The sequence below is a fragment of the Antechinus flavipes genome, chromosome 6, assembly GCF_016432865.1.
Source record: "Antechinus flavipes isolate AdamAnt ecotype Samford, QLD, Australia chromosome 6, AdamAnt_v2, whole genome shotgun sequence".
In the NCBI taxonomy this organism is placed as follows: domain Eukaryota; kingdom Metazoa; phylum Chordata; class Mammalia; order Dasyuromorphia; family Dasyuridae; genus Antechinus; species Antechinus flavipes.
The window spans coordinates 263,419,532-263,435,094 of record NC_067403.1 but is presented as its reverse complement, the minus strand read 5'-3'; the positions used below and the strand labels follow the sequence as shown (position 1 = coordinate 263,435,094).

Here is a 15,563-nt window from a genome sequence, read left to right as displayed (position 1 = left end):
TGTGCTTGTAGTTGTGGTGATGGGTTTAGAAAGGGGTGCAGTGGTTGTGTGTTTGGGTGGAGTGACTGAAGAGGTGTTGGGACCAGTAGATGAGGCTCGAGTTGTGCTCTGACTCGAGGCTGTGGGAGATAAAGTTGTGGTTGTTTGTGTAGAGTGGGAGGGTGTCCCTGTTGGTGTGGTTCCAGTGGAACTCTTCATGGTGCTGGTGAGTGTAGTAGAAGATGTTTGGGAGCTGGAAGGGACAGATGAGGTGGTCATTGTTGTGTGAGGGAGAGTGGTGGATGTCGGCAAAGAGGAAGGCATGGTTGTGCTGTGCTGTGTGTGTGTGCCTGATTGTGTGCCAGTTGTTGACATTATCCCAGCAGTGCTAGGGCCTGTAGGTTTTATGGTGGTCCCTGTAGGGACAGAACCAGTTTGGGGAATGGTTGTGCGAGTTGTGCTTGTAGTTGTGGTGATGGGTCTAGACAGGGGTGAAGTGGTTGTGTGTTTGGGTGGAGTGACTGAAGAAGTGTTGGGACCAGTAGATGAGGCTCGAGTTGTGCTCTGACTCGAGGCTGTGGGAGATAAAGTTGTGGTTGTTTGTGAAGAGTGGGAGGGTGTCCCCGTTGGTGTGGTTCCAGTGGTACCCTTCACGGTGGCCGTGGTGAGTGTAGTAGAAGATGTTTGTGAGCTGGAAGGGACAGATGAGGTGGTCATTGTTGTGTGAGGGAGAGTGGTGGATGTCGGCAAAGAGGAAGGCATGGTTGTGCTGTGCTGTGTGTGTGTGCCTGATTGTGTGCCAGTTGTTGACATTATCCCAGCAGTGCTAGGGCCTGTAGGTTTTATGGTGGTCCCTGTAGGGACAGAACCAGTTTGGGGAATGGTTGTGCTAGTTGTGCTTGTAGTTGTGGTGAAGGGTCTAGAAATGGGTGCAGTGGTTGTGTGTTTAGGTGGAGTGACTGAAGAGATGTTGGGACCAGTAGATGAGGCTCGAGTTGTGCTCTGACTCGAGGCTGTAGGAGATAAAGTTGTGGTTGTTTGTGTAGAGTGGGAGGGTGTCCCCGTTGGCGTGGTTCCAGTGGAACTCTTCATGGTGCTGGTGAGTGTAGTAGAAGATGTTTGTGAGCTGGAAGGGACAGATGAGGTGGTCATTGTTGTGTGAGGGAGAGTGGTGGATGTCGGCAAAGAGGAAGGCATGGTTGTGCTGTGCTGTGTGTGTGTGCCTGATTGTGTTCCAGTTGTTGACATTATCCCAGAAGTGCCAGGGCCTGTGGGTTTTATGGTGGTCCCTATAGGGACAGAACCAGTTTGGGGAATGGTTGTGCGAGTTGTGCTTGTAGTTGTGGTGATGGGTTTAGAAAGGGGTGCAGTGGTTGTGTGTTTGGGTGGAGTGACTGAAGAGGTGTTGGGACCAGTAGATGAGGCTCGAGTTGTGCTCTGACTCGAGGCTGTGGGTGATAAAGTTGTGGTTGTATGTGAAGAGGGTGTCCCCGTTGGCGTGGTTCCAGTGGTACCCTTCACGGTCGCCGTAGTGAGTGTAGTAGAAGATGTTTGCGAGCTGGAAGGGACAGATGAGGTGGTCATTGTTGTGTGAGGGAGAGTGGTGGATGTCGGGAAAGAGGAAGGCATGGTTGTGCTGTGCTGTGTGTGTGTGCCTGATTGTGTGCCAGTTGTTGACATTATCCCAGCAGTGCTAGGGCCTGTAGGTTTTATGGTGGTCCCTGTAGGGACAGAACCAGTTTGGGGAATGGTTGTGCTAGTTGTGCTTGTAGTTGTGGTGAATGGTCTAGAAATGGGTGCAGTGGTTGTGTGTTTAGGTGGAGTGACTGAAGAGGTGTTGGGACCAGTAGATGAGGCTCGAGTTGTGCTCTGACTCGAGGCTGTAGGAGATAAAGTTGTGGTTGTTTGTGTAGAGTGGGAGGGTGTCCCCGTTGGCGTGGTTCCAGTGGAACTCTTCATGGTGCTGGTGAGTGTAGTAGAAGATGTTTGTGAGCTGGAAGGGACAGATGAGGAGGTCATTATTGTGTGAGGGAGAGTGGTGGATGTCGGGAAAGAGGAAGGAATGGTTGTGCTGTGCTGTGTGTGTGTGCCTGATTGTGTGCCAGTTGTTGACATTATTCCAGAAGTGCCAGGGCCTGTGGGTTTTATGGTTGTCCCTGTAGGGACAGAACCAGTTTGGGGAATGGTTGTGCGAGTTGTGCTTGTAGTTGTGGTGATGGGTCTAGACAGGGGTGCAGTGGTTGTGTGTTTGGATGGAGTGACTGAAGAAGTGTTGGGACCAGCAGATGAGGCTCGAGTTGTGCTCTGACTCGAGGCTGTGGGTGATAAAGTTGTGGTTGTATGTGAAGAGGGTGTCCCAGTTGGTGTGGATCCAGTGGTACCCTTCACGGTGGCCGAGGTGAGTGTAGTAGAAGATGTTTGGGAGCTGGAAGGGACAGAAGAGGAGGTCATTATTGTGTGAGGGAGAGTGGTGGATGTCGGGAAAGAGGAAGGAATAGTTGTGCTGTGCTGTGTGTGTGTGCCTGATTGTGTGCCAGTTGTTGACATTATCCCAGAAGTGCCAGGTCCTGTGGGTTTTATGGTGGTCCCTGTAGGGACAGAACCAGTTTGGGGAATGGTTGTGCGAGTTGTGCTTGTAGTTGTGGTGATGGGTCTAGACAGGGGTGCAGTGGTTGTGTGTTTGGATGGAGTGACTGAAGAAGTGTTGGGACCAGCAGATGAGGCTCGAGTTGTGCTCTGACTCGAGGCTGTGGGTGATAAAGTTGTGGTTGTTTGTGAAGAGTGGGAGGGTGTCCCCGTTGGTGTAATTCCAATGGTACCCTTCACGGTCGCCGTGGTGAGTGTAGTAGAAGATGTTTGTGAGCTGGAAGGGAGAGATGAGGTGGTCATTGTTGTGTGAGGGAGAGTGGTGGATGTCGGCAAAGAGGAAGGAATGGTTGTGCTGTGCTGTGTGTGTGTGCCTGATTGTGTGCCAGTGGTTGACATTATCCCAGCAGTGCCAGGGCCTGTGGGTTTTATGGTGGTCCCTGTAGGGACAGAAGGGACAGAACCAGTTTGGGGAATGGTTGTGCGAGTTGTGCTTGTAGTTGTGGTGATGGGTCTAGACAGGGGTGAAGTGGTTGTGTGTTTGGGTGGAGTGACTGAAAAAGTGTTGGGACCAGTAGATGAGGCTCGAGTTGTGCTCTGACTCGAGGCTGTGGGAGATAAAGTTGTGGTTGTTTGTGAAGAGTGGGAGGGTGTCCCCGTTGGTGTGGTTCCAGTGGTACCCTTCACGGTCTCCGTGGTGAGTGTAGTAGAAGATGTTTGTGAGCTGGAAGGGACAGATGAAGAGGTCATTGTTGTGTGAGGGAGAGTGGTGGATGTCGGCAAAGAGGAAGGAATGGTTGTGCTGTTCTGTGTGTGTGTGCCTGATTGTGTGCCAGTGGTTGATATTATCCCAGCAGTGCTAGGGCCTGTGGGTTTTATGGTGGTCCCTGTAGGGACAGAACCAGTTTGGGGAATGGTTGTGCGAGTTGTGCTTGTAGTTGTGGTGATGGGTTTAGAAAGGGGTGCAGTGGTTGTGTGTTTAGGTGGAGTGACTGAAGAGGTGTTGGGACCAGTAGATGAGGCTCGAGTTGTGCTCTGACTCGAGGTTGTGGGTGATAATGTTGTGGTTGTATGTGAAGCTTGGGAGCCAGTCCCTGTTGTTTGGGCGTTTGTGGTTCCTGTCGCGGTGGGCCTGTTCAGGTTGGTGGTAGATTGTAGGATGCTCGTTATTTCCATGGCCATTTCTGTAGTGTGAGGTTTCTTTTGGGATGTTGGGCTGGGACCTGGCGACTCTGGCTTGCTGGTGCTGCTGGCTTCTGGCCATGGAACTGGTGTCTTTGTTACCTGACCTCTCGTGGTTGTCCTTGTCTGGTTGCTTTCAGGGGTTCCTGTGGTTACCGAATGCCCTGCGGAAACAGCAAGGATTTTATTTCCTGTTTCTTATAATCCAGAACTTGAAATAAGGTGATAACTCAAGGGAGATGTTAGAATCCTAGTGTTAACTCAATGGAATTGATAGAATGCTTATTGGTTCACACCTTAGAGTGAATCCTTACAAAGTCATAAGTCAGTTGCCTAATTCAGCATGGTATTTAGCAAATTCTCTAGCTCACTAATGTATTTAAGTGCTCATTAGAGTTCACAAGTATGGGAGATTCACAAAGTTAACTTTGTAGTTTTGTGAGTTCACACCTCCCTTAATCCCTCCCTCAGAGGAGGAGTCAACTTTTGGGAGATTATATATAAAGAATCTCTTAGAGCTTCAGGTGAGTTAGTTCAGAAGAGTGACTGAGCGGAGAGCACTCTGGGAGAGACACAGAGGTACTCTGGGACAGGATTTGGACTTTTAACACCTGGCTGCATTTGGGGTGATTATTATTTTGAACTGAAACTAAGGCTGCCTCCAGAAAACCTCCCCAAAAACCCTGCTCTCAGAGAGAACCATCATATATTATAAAAAGAAGAACACCACACCTGTTCCATTCCCACAGGTTTCTAACTGAGGACTCCCTCCCCACCTGTTCTTTCATCCAGATAGAAGACTGTCTGTCTCTCACTGTGCCTCTGTCTGTGGTGCTGGTTCCCATGTTCTTGCATGCATTGATCTTCTTAACCAAAGAGAGACCCTCAGTGGGCCTCCTTCCCCTTGGACAAATCCCCCTCCTCTCAGGTGTCACAGTATTCCAGGCTGCTTTGGGAGATGCCTCAGGCTCTGGTCCTCCTCCTTCAGCTTTCTTAAAGCCTTGTTGCCCCCTGGTGGGTCTTCTTTTGTGACCTCCCTAATTTTCTTGATAATGAAGTATATGCAGGCTAAGTCCTTGCCCCCGGGGCCCAGAATCCTTCGGAGCTCTCTCCATGATCTCAGCTTGTCTTCCTCTGACATAGCTAGCCCCTCTTTCATCTTTCATGTACCCCATGCTTTGCTTAGGGAGTTTCCAAAGTACTAATTTTGGGATATACCATGGACCGTAAGCTCTGAATTCAGGTTCCCCTCCTTCATATTGAGCAGAGCGAGCTGGAAATGGCCCATTTTGGAGGACAGAGGGAGCCTGGGCCATGCTGGATGGACCATTCAAAAACCAAAGTCCCATATGCTTTGCTAGTTGGCTCAGGCCTGCTGCAGCCACAGGGGCGGCGGGGGGGTGGAGGGGCGCTCCAGCACACTTCCCCATTCCTCTTTTCCCACCTCCCCCAGGTACTCCAGGCCACTAGTATTGCCTGGCCCCTCAGTTTAATTCCCATCAGGATAAGTTTTCAGGGACATGAGTGGCAGCAGTAAAAGCACTTACCAGTATGTGGCTGAGATTCTGGCCCTCTTGAAGTCCCTGCCGGCGTGGCTATGGTCAGTGTGGGCCGCAGCGACGTCCCTGAGGTTGCTGTGGTCCTCGCCGTGGATCGCGCTGTAGATTGTGTGGTTGTTGTTGGGAAGGAGCCTGGATTCTCTGAAGTGGCCTCTGTGATGGGTGAAGTCCTCACAGTGGAGCCCAGTGGGCGGGTGCCTGGGGTTTCCGAGAGGGCTGAGGAGGTGACTGCCACTGTGATGGTGGTGCTCCAGGGAATTGCTGTGGAAACCAGGGACAGTCAGAGTATGGCTATACTGGGGCAGTTGCCTTCCCCCTGCACTTGACATGGCCGAGGCTCCCCCTGTCCTTCCCCAGTGCAGACCCCCCAGTTCCAGGGGATTCCTGCCTAGCATTCACCCCCCCCCCCCACCCACACACACAGAGGGTGTGTGTCCTATGTCCACATGGGCACAGTCATGATCATGGCCCCTGCGTGGGTCAGGTCTCCCTGCTAGGTTTCTAGGACACTGCTCTCATGGGACCTTCGTGGGTGAGATCTGGCCACCAGGGACCCAGACAATGACAATTCGAGAACCGGCCATAATCCCCTCCTCTGACCCTCATGGCAACACCAAAGACAGGATGACAAGTGGTGTCCCGTGTTTCTGCTGAGGACACTGAAGGTCATTTAGAAGTCGTTGACTTGGCTCTGGTAGAGTGCCCATCAGAAGCAGATTTTGAACCCAGGTTGCTCTCTCCTGTGGCCCTTTCCTCAATGTCAGATCTCAGAATTTGAGGTGGAAGACAGGAAGATGGGCATGGTCTGACTTGCCCCCTGGATTTGGGCAGAGCAGATTTCTGGGAGTTCAGAGGGGAGATATTGGAGACCCCAGGGAATTATTCAGGACAAGGTAGTCTTGGAAAACTCTCCCTGAATGACATTTTCAGGACACAGAAGAGAGAAGATTTTGATAAGGATGAAATGTATTATCTCAAGAGACTGATGTGTCTGCCCAGGAAGCTTCTCGATGAGCTTAGGACTCTTCAGGCACAGACAGAAGATGGGAGTCAAGGTGCGTCCTGTATGGATGCATCCAGATTCCTAAACCTTGAAACCTTAGGGACTCACAAGAACATGTAGAAAGCAACAACCATCCAACATTTATTTACTTGTTCTCTAGAAAGTCTGCAGAAAAGAGGGTTCAAGAGCAGAGAAGACCTACCTGGAAGGATGGAACGAGGACCACTGACAGCAGAGAAAAGACCATCCTGCTTATTGGGATGCTTAGAGGACACAACAAAAGTAGTGAACAGAAAATTGGCAACTAAGGTCATTTTTGTTCAGTTGTTTCAGTCCTATCTGACTTTTCCTGATCTCTTTTGGGGTTTTCTTGGCAAAATTACTGGAGTTGCTTGCCGTTTCTTTCTCATTTTATAGCTCATTTTATAGACGAGGAACCTGAGGCAAGCAGCGTGAAGTGACTTACTTAGAATCACTTGGCTAGGAAGGGTCTCAGGTCAGATCTGAACTTTGAACTTCCTTATTTCAAGCCCAGTAATCTCTCCACTGCGCCATCTAGCTATCCAGGGTAACTAAGCTAAGGAGACAGGAAGAGAACATGGCCCGTGCTTTTTGATGTCAGGTCCCAGGCTCTGATGCTCTCTATCCTATGGCACTGAAAGATGTGGGGCATGCATCTGCGGCTTCCTCAGATCCTTTGTGAAGAAATGGGGCAGTGCTACCACATCTGAGAAGGAGCAATGCAAACCAGTGAATGTGACTTCAGTTCCTGGAAAGATTCTAGAAAAGGAAAAAGCCAGCAGGGCTTCCCAAAGCCCATATTGACCATATTGCCTTTTCAAGGCAGAATTACCAGAGGAATAGAGCAGGGGAACCTGGGGGTGATAATTTACTCAGTCAAGTGCTTAACCCCCTCATTCTTAGGAACCATATCAAGGGAGGAGGGCTGGTGCACAGCCCAATTCCATTGGTTCAGAACTGATTGAATGATGAGGTTCAAAGATTGATTATGGAAGGAGAAGGCTGTATTTATACACTCCTCAACTTCCGCTGCCTTCCTGTGGGAAAAGCCTCCTTTGGGCATGGTGACTATGGGAAATGGTAAGGTTCAGTTTTCAAGTGATTGCTTGAAGCAAGAGATCACTTCTGGTCCCCTGCACCAGCAAACTCAGCTTGGGGTCTACCCCCATTCCTTCTGGCCTTTACTTAGAAACTTTGTCTGTGAAGGGTGGAGCCAAGATGGTGGAGTAGCAGGAAAAAGTAAACCCAACCCCTCCAACAGTCTCCCTCTCCACCCCATATAAGAGACATTAGAAAATAGGTTGAATCCTGATTAGGAAATCCACTAGAATTTCCCAAGAACATCACCAGGAGTCATTTTTTCAGTCCAGGTCAACACAGGAAGACAGTGAGGACATGGAAACTAGGGACAGGGTATGACCAGGGCTTTGCTGAGCATTCTAGTGGGCAGGAGTTACGTCTGTGCATCAGGGTAAGAAGAGGCCCTGGATCCACATAGGGGAATTCCTGTCTCAGGGAGAATGTGGAAACATGTCAACTGGCTGCTCTGTTATCCATAAGAATTAACTCATGGATCCAGGGTAGACTGAGGAAGGAGCCTGAGTCTTGAGGCAACATTCCAAGGTGAGGAGTGTTGTGGGCCCTGGCCAATGTATTCAGTGAGCAGCATCTCTGTGGCTCTGACACCAGAAACAGAAAGGAGTCTCAGTTCCAACTTCCAGCTTTATCTGAAACCTGCTGAGAAAGAACCAGGGCAGGAATCCTAGACAGAAGGGGAGCCTACAGTTCTGTCCCACTGGACCAGTAGAACTTCTAGCTGGATGATAGCAAGTGAATCTAGCAACAGTCTACTGGAACTTTTCACTAGGGTCAAGTCAACAGGTGTGTTGTGCAGATCTAAACTCAGACCAAGAACTGGCTGAGCTCAGGCTAGAAGGACCAGGGATAAGACTTGGCCCTGGATCGCATCATTTTGGGAACACTGAAAGTTTGCGGATCCCCACGCTGATCTGTCCCTGAGATTCTGAAATAACACATTAAATATCTTAAGAAAGATCAGAAGAACCCCAAAAGACAAAAGCTCAGTTGACACACTTCCTTTAAATGTGTTCAGAACCTAGTACCAGTGTAAAATCTAATGTCAGGAAGTTAGCTGGAAGAACGAGTATACAAACAAACAAACAAAATAATCCCACTATAAAGAACTAAGGTGAGAGGGGTATCCTAAAACAAACCCAGAAGAAGGGAGACCTACTGGAATTCCCGGAAGAGATAAAGCAAGAGTTTTTTTTTAAGAGCTAAAATTATTTTATAAACAAAATGAAAAGGCTAGAGGAAATAAAGGAAAGGAATTGAGAGTGAAGAAAGATTTGGAAACAGAAGTAATACCTGAAACAAAAGGGACAAAACCTTACCCAAGAATAAAGTTCCTTGAAAATTGAAATTGGCCAAATAGAAACTAAAGTCTCCATGAGACAATAAGAAACAATAAGAAATAAGTTTAAAAAATTGAAAAAAATATTAGAAGAAAATGTAAATTATAGCAAACAACTGAGCAGGAAAACAGATCAAAGGATAACTATAATCACTGGAACTATCCTAAAGCCATGACCAAAAAATGAGTCTAGGCATCATATTTGAAGAAATAATGAAAAAAAAAATTGCTCAGATCTCTTAAAACCAGAGGGGAAAGTAGAAAATGAAAGAACCCGACTTTCAGTGACCATGAAAGAAAACCCCCAGGAAAACTCCTAAGAATGTTATAGGAATATAAAGGAATATCCCTGTTTCTCAGCCCTCCATGGCATCTTCACGGAAATCAACTGTATCAATAAAACAATCATAAAATCAATAAAACTTCATGGACATGCAGAAATGTTAAGTGTGCCTTTTGCAGATCACAATGCAATAAAATTATATTCAATAAAAGGCCACGAAACAAAGATTAAAAATTAACAGGAGACTAAATAACAAAATCCTAAAGAATAGGTAGGACAAAGAACAGATCCAAGAGTCAATAATTTCATCAAAAATAGTAATGTCAATGAGTCATGATTGCTTTCATCGAGTACTTGAAAGGCTGTCCTGGGGAAGAGGATTCATACTTATTCTGTTTACATCCAGTCTAGAACCAAGAACAATGGGGGAAAGTTGAAAAGGAAATTTAGGTTCAATGGCAGGATAAAAGGGCCTAGAACTGAGAGTTGTCTAGGAGGGCTGCCTTGGGAGGGGACTTTCATTCCCTGAAGATCCTTATGCAGAAGCTCGACAGCTCTGTTGTGGAGGGTTAGGCTTGGTCTGGGTGTCTTTGAGGTCCCTTCTGACCATGGCTTCCCAAAATTCTGTGAGAAAGTTTTAAATTGCTGTACAGGTGTGACTGGGAGTGACAGTCTGGTTGGTCGGTGACCCAGAACCTGCCAAAGAGTACTCTGCACCTAAGGGAGCCCTCCCAGCTGACTCTCCTTAGATGTGTGTGTGTGTGTGTGTGTGTGTGTGTGTGTGTGTGTGTGTGTGTGTGTGATGTGATGGTCCTTGAAAAATAATAATGGCAGAAGCTCACCTCGGACTTGCCAGTTCTAAGACTAGCTAGCATGCTCTAGTGCCTTCTGGCTTACAAAGTGCTCATGGGCCAGAGACCTGGGCACAAGACCTGCCTCCAGGCCAGGGGACTCTAGGACTCTGTCCGAGCAGGCGCTGAGCTGAATTGGCCTTACGCCGATGGAACGAGAAATGAGAGAATAAGCCCCGGTTATGCAAAGGGCCCTCCTCATCCCACCCCCTAGGGAAGTGTAAAATGTGTGACCATTTTAGTTGGGAAAACTGAATCAGATGAACTAGCGTGGTCACACAGCTAGTACTATCTGAGGAGGGATTCTAACCCAACTGGTGCTTCTGGTATCTCTGAGATTCCAGATCTGGTGCCCTGTCCTGGTCCCGCACAGTTCCCTCTGCTAAGGCTGGACACAGAGCAATGGGATCTCTGGTCAGGGCCCTCTGTCCAAAAGCAGAGCCCCTGGAGTCAGTCCCTCTCCTTTTTTTTTTTGGCAGCTGGGAGCCCAGAATGGGGATTGGAACACAGAGGGTTTGGGGGCGGGCCCGGGGGGGGGGCTGTAGGACCCCCATTCCAGCAAACTTCATGTGATAGAGTGCTGCCTTGTCTGCAGGGTGGGGCCACCAGCTCCTCTGGATTGCTGAGCTTTCCTCCCACTGCTTCACTTCCCAAGTGAAGGTGACAGGCCTTGAAGGCTGAGGGCAGAGGTATTCAGGGTGAGTGAACAAGCTGGGGTCTGCCGTGTGATGGGAGAGCCCAGGACAGAATGTTGTTTACCACTCGTGATCCTGGGCCGCGTGCTAGTGAGGACTGCTAAGGTGGTCCTTCCAGAGGCCTGGGGGCTTGTTGGGAAAGTGACAGGGCTGGCTGAGGTTGGTCTGGAAGAAGAGCTGATGCTCCCAGTTGGCCTGGTCAACCTTGATGACGTGCTGGGTGTCTGGAGGGAGCTTGACGAAGGCTTGGTGGTGAATACAGTGGTGGTTTCTGTTCCCCTGGTGGTCTGGTGGGTGGTCTTGGAGTGTGGTCCTGAGGAGAAATAGTCTAGATATTATCAGTGCCTCCCTGGTGCAGCCATCTACCACTCAGCTCTGAGGAAAGGGTATTGTGGGGCGTTGCAACTCTCCAGGAGGCAGGGCCTGACTGGGCCAGGAGTCCTGAGGATGGAGGGCAAAGGTGAGCAGGACAGGAACTCCCATTTATGACCCCCTGGGGCATCTCAGCATCTCTGGGAGGCAGGCTGCACAAGGCTTCGCCCCGTTCCTCAGAGGAGCCAGGACCTCTGACCCCTACGTAGTAATACCTCGTCCCCAAGATGCCTAATTGTGAAATTGGATTGCCTCTGTCCTCACTCTTCCAGACCTCCCCATGACCATCCAGCCTCTGGAAGCGCTCCCAAGAGCCAAGCTTTAAAGATGGCCTTGGAGGCCAGTGACCTGCCCAGCTTTTTCCTTGACTTCTGCATCCCTCAGGGCCAATTGTCTTTCTACTTCTTAGTCCCATCCTCTGACTTCCCTCCTGACACACAGGGATCCTCAGCCTGCCTTCCTTCCTTCCCTCCAGCTCATCTTCCTTCCTTCCTTCTCATCTTCCTTCCTTCCTTCTCATCTTCCTTCCTTCCTTCCTTCCTTCCTTCCTTCCTTCCTTCCTTCCTTCCTTCCTTCCTTCCTTCCTTCCTTCCTTCCTTCTCATCTTCCTTCCTTCCCATCTTCCTTCCTTTTCATCTTCCTTCCTTCTCATCTTCCTTCCTTCCTTCCTTCCTTTCTTCCCTCCCTCCTTCCCATCTTCCTTCCTTCCTTTCCTCCTTCCTTCCCTCGTTCCTTCCTTCCTTCCTTTCTTCCTTCCTTCCCATCTTCTTTCCTTCCTTTCTTCCTCCCTCCCTCCATCTTTCCCTCCCTCTCTCATGGGCCATGGGGGGGTCAGGGGCAGTGTCCTCATGCCCCAAGCCTGCCAACACCTCACTGACAGCGGGGGCAGGGGCCAGGGCTGAGCCGGAGGCCTGAGTCACCTTGACATTTAGAGGTGCTACATTCACCTGTTGTGGCCGTTGATGGAGTCGGGAGAAGTGTTTTAGCTGAAACAGAAGCAGAAGATGGGGGGTCACAGAAGAGCCCCAAGCCTCCCTCTGAACCCTGAGGAAGGTGGCGAGTCCTTATCCAGGCTTTCTGAGAACAGAGGGAGCCTGCAGCCCTTAGAATCTGTCTCCCCTTAATGCTTCTCTCTCCCCTCCCTCCAGATGAAAGGGTCAAGGGACTGGAGGTCTGGGTGAGGGTAACAGTGGGGGTCTCCATGAGCCTCTGCCCAGGTTATGGAAGAGATTGGGAAAATGGGGGAGCAATGGCACTGGTGGGAGCAGCCCCGGCAGAGGTGCTAGCAAAGGGCTCTGGGTTGTCTGAGGAGGGAGGAGGGGAGGAGGCGGTATCCTGGAAAGCTTCCTGGAGAAGGCTGCTCTAAGGGGGAGAACCAGAAAGAGCAAGAACTCAGAGCTGGAAACAGCTTGGGAAAGGCCCAGGCAGGGAGGAGGGGTGGAACAACTGATTCATTTGGGGTTGCTTGAAAAGCCCTCCATCTTCGCAACTTTGCTCTGTCTGCCTGCTACTGATGGCAAGTGGCCCTCATGGGCCAGACCTCTGTCTGTCTGTCCATTCCTGGGGACCTCTGTCTGTGGCCTGACTTTCCAAAAGACCCAGAGGGCCCTGGAGAAAGCCCTGCCTGTAGCTCAGAGGCAGGGCCACATGAGGCTCAAGCCTGGGACCCACTTGGCAGCCTCTGTGGAGAACCCCATGCTCACAAATACAGTTCTATCTGGGTAGCAAGGCTCTAGGGCTGGTGGCCTGTGGGGGGAAGGGTAGAGCCTCCTACCTCCCCTCCCCAGGACTGGTCCTGCCCCTTCATGCTTTTCCCTGGTGGGCTGAGCTCCACCCCCCCCCCCAGCCATGGGGATCAAGAAGCCCTCCCTGGAGGGGTGGACCGTGGCCAAAGGAGGGGCTGAGGGTAGTGGGAAAGTACTTACAGCAAGGGACACATCGGCCCTCCTCATGGTCAAAGTAGTGGTCCAGAGTGCAGTTATAGCAGCCTAGGGCAGAAGCAGGAGATGTAAAGTGAGAGCAGTATGCGAGGGGTGGGAGCTCCTTTGTGGCTCTACTGGAGATGGGGGTGGGGCAGGACTGGAGAGCAGGGACTACCTCCCTGTGGGCATTGGGGAATGGGTCCCAGCCTCTCTACACCGATGGGGGGAGAGGAGAGGCCCTTGGGGGCCAACCCTTGAGGGCACCTGGGCTCCTCTGCCCCACTCCTGCTCCCCGGGGCTACTGTCAGGTTCCCAGGACAGAGCTGATGTTCTGGCTCAAGTAGTGAGAGCATCTGGGGCTGGTGCACCTGTGAGTGGTGTGTGGGACAACTCTAGTTAACTTTTCTCTGCAATCAAATGAGATCATAGCTGTAGAGTGGTGGGCCCAGGGTCTAGTATACAGTTGGTGCTGTATCAGTGCACACTTCCCCTTCCAACCCAGGAACTTGTGCCTGTCTCTTTGCGGTCAGGCCATCACCTTCGACGTTGATGTATCTGTTGCTCTGGGGGTAGAATGGGCAGAGGCAGGGCTGGTAGTGCCAGGTACAGTTGGCATCCCTCGTGTACTCATAGCTGCCATCTCCGCTGGTGAGTTTGTGGGTGTTATAGAAGTCACAGTAGAGAGCTGAAATGCAAAGTCATCTCCCCTCAGCAGCCAGAAAACTTGCCAGCTCCCTGCTGGCAGAGGCCAGGACAAAGACCAGCCCGGGAGAGCTGACTCCCCGAACACAAATCTGCTCCCCGGGAGCAGGCCAAAAGGCCGGCAAAGGGCTGGCCTGGGAGGTGAAGAGGAAGCCCAGAGGGTAAGGGACCTGCCTGAAGGCACACAGGGACTGGGAAGCCCGGGACTAGCTCGGCTCTGTTTGTTCCCCCTGAAACTGGTGGGAGAGGCGAGAGAAGAATATGGCTCTCTGTCCAGGGGACTTGCAGGATGGGGTAAGGAGGTTATAGGGGCAGTTGGGTGGCCCAGTGGCTATAGTGCTGGCTGTGGAGACAGAATTCACATCTGGCCTTGGCTACCACCTCACACCCATTAGATTGGCAAAGCTGACAAAAAGGGGAAAGGAAAAGAAAAAATATTGGAGGGACTATTGGGATGCAGGGATAGTTGTGCTTTTTCAAGTGAAAGTGGGTGGTCCAGCCACTCTGGAAGGCCATTTGGAACTGTGACCCAATCTCCCCTTCGACCCAGGGATATCTCTACTAGGTCTATATACCAAAGAGATCAAAGAAAGGATGAAAGGACCCATGTGTGCAAAAACGTTGATAGCAGCTCCTTTTGTGGTGGCAGGAAATTGAGGGGGGACGCATCAAATGGGGAATGGCTGAACAAGCTATGGGATGTAAAGATGATAGAATAAAGGGTAGTGAAAGGGACAGTTTCAAAGAACTCCGAAATCTGTATGAACTGATACAGTAGAATGGTAACGATGGATCTAGTGACAAGATATCGTAAAGACAGAACCCTGAGATCTGTGTGAACAGACAGAGGAAATGGAATAGAGTAGTAACAATGTATCTAGTGACAAGATATTGTAAAGAAAGAACCCTGAAATCTGTGTGAACAGAGGAAATGGTGTAGAATGGCAACAATGTAGCTAGTGACAACTATTGTAAAGACAAACAACTTTGAAAGACTGAGCAACTCCACTGTATACAATGTAACCAGCTGGAGAGAGAAGTGATAGACTATCTGAGAACCCACCCAGTCTTGTTTTTTGTGGATGGGACTAACAAAGGATTTATTTGGCTTGACTATATACATTTGTAAAATTTTTCCCTCCTGGATTTCTCAAAAAAAAAAAATGGGATGGGGAGTATTTGGAACTAAAAATAAAATAAAATTGAATTTTAAAAAACCAAACAAGTCTCAGCTGGAGTAGCTGACTGCATCCACTTCCCTTCCAGCCTCAGCTTCCTCATCTGTAAAATGGGGCTATCCATGTTGACTCCTCTCTTTCCCTGGGCCTATGAGACCACAAGAAGCAAAGCTTGTGTGTTGGGTAAATGGGGTTATTTGAATTATCGATTCTAGAGCAAGGGCACCAGGATGGATATGTGGGTAGACATCAGCCTGTTCATCATGGGGACAATGCCCGAATTTCTCAGCCTGGAGAGAAGTTAAAGGCTCTCAACTTATTCCAGGATGAGAAGAGTCCCAGGAGAGAGCCTCTTATCCATTCCTGGTCACCTTGCCAACAGAGCTATGTGCCCTTACCCCAGGGTACACAGAGGGTCCAAGTGACAGAGCTAGAATTCAAGGCCAGCTTCTCTGCCCTCTGAGAGTGCTCTCCCTCTCCTCTCCTTCACATATGACTTGTTAGGACTGAACCTGCTCTCTTCCCATTCTGTGAATGAGCTGGTGGGGGTCCTGAGCCCCTATGCTCCTTCCGTGTCTAGGGAGATGGGGCCTGGAGATAACCCAGGAAAGCCAGACCCCAGTCTGAGCCCAGTGGGGTTCTGCTGACTTGGTCTGAGGGCTCTAGCATCTGCTTGGGATGAGGCAGCAGCGAAAGGGACCAATGGCTCCTGGTTGGGCTTGTGAGCATCCCAGCCCATCTGACTTGAAAGGGCCCTCAGAGGCTCTGGGCCAGTCCTTGGAAGCCCTCTGGAGAG

At 50.2% G+C, this 15,563-nt stretch overlaps 2 protein-coding genes across 2 annotated transcripts in view; both read right to left on the bottom strand.

Annotated features, from left to right (window-relative positions):
* Positions 1 to 460: 460 nt before the first annotated feature.
* On the bottom strand, positions 461 to 1,987 carry LOC127541732 (mucin-5AC-like). Its single transcript, XM_051966952.1, has 2 exons — positions 940 to 1,987; positions 461 to 670 (listed from the first exon to the last, which is right to left on the bottom strand). Exons 1-2 carry the CDS (start codon positions 1,936 to 1,938, stop codon positions 461 to 463), a joined length of 1,209 nt encoding a protein of 402 aa, XP_051822912.1. The 5' UTR covers positions 1,939 to 1,987.
* A 213-nt stretch (positions 1,988 to 2,200) lies between these two features.
* Positions 2,201 to 15,563, bottom strand: part of MUC6 (mucin 6, oligomeric mucus/gel-forming) — a 33,423-nt gene continuing 20,060 nt past the window's right edge. The window contains exons 27-35 of the mRNA XM_051966951.1: positions 13,426 to 13,572; positions 12,891 to 12,953; positions 11,886 to 11,951; positions 10,658 to 10,906; positions 5,295 to 5,567; positions 3,421 to 3,911; positions 3,138 to 3,289; positions 2,639 to 3,005; positions 2,201 to 2,404 (exon numbers count right to left, since the gene is read on the bottom strand). Of these exons, the coding sequence (XP_051822911.1) occupies positions 2,201 to 2,404; positions 2,639 to 3,005; positions 3,138 to 3,289; positions 3,421 to 3,911; positions 5,295 to 5,567; positions 10,658 to 10,906; positions 11,886 to 11,951; positions 12,891 to 12,953; positions 13,426 to 13,572 (2,012 nt within the window). The remainder of the gene's footprint in view (positions 2,405 to 2,638; positions 3,006 to 3,137; positions 3,290 to 3,420; positions 3,912 to 5,294; positions 5,568 to 10,657; positions 10,907 to 11,885; positions 11,952 to 12,890; positions 12,954 to 13,425; positions 13,573 to 15,563) is intronic.

What these genes read in the sequence shown, in the direction of transcription:
- LOC127541732 (XM_051966952.1), bottom strand. Translation starts at nt 1,938, where the DNA reads ATGAAGAGTTCCACTGGAACCACGCCAACGGGGACACCCTCCCACTCT. An exon ending in CTGGTCCCAACATCTCTTCA is followed by an intron (nt 671 to 939) that starts GTCACTCCACCT and finishes TGTCCCTTCCAG; the next exon opens with CTCACAAACATCTTCTACTA.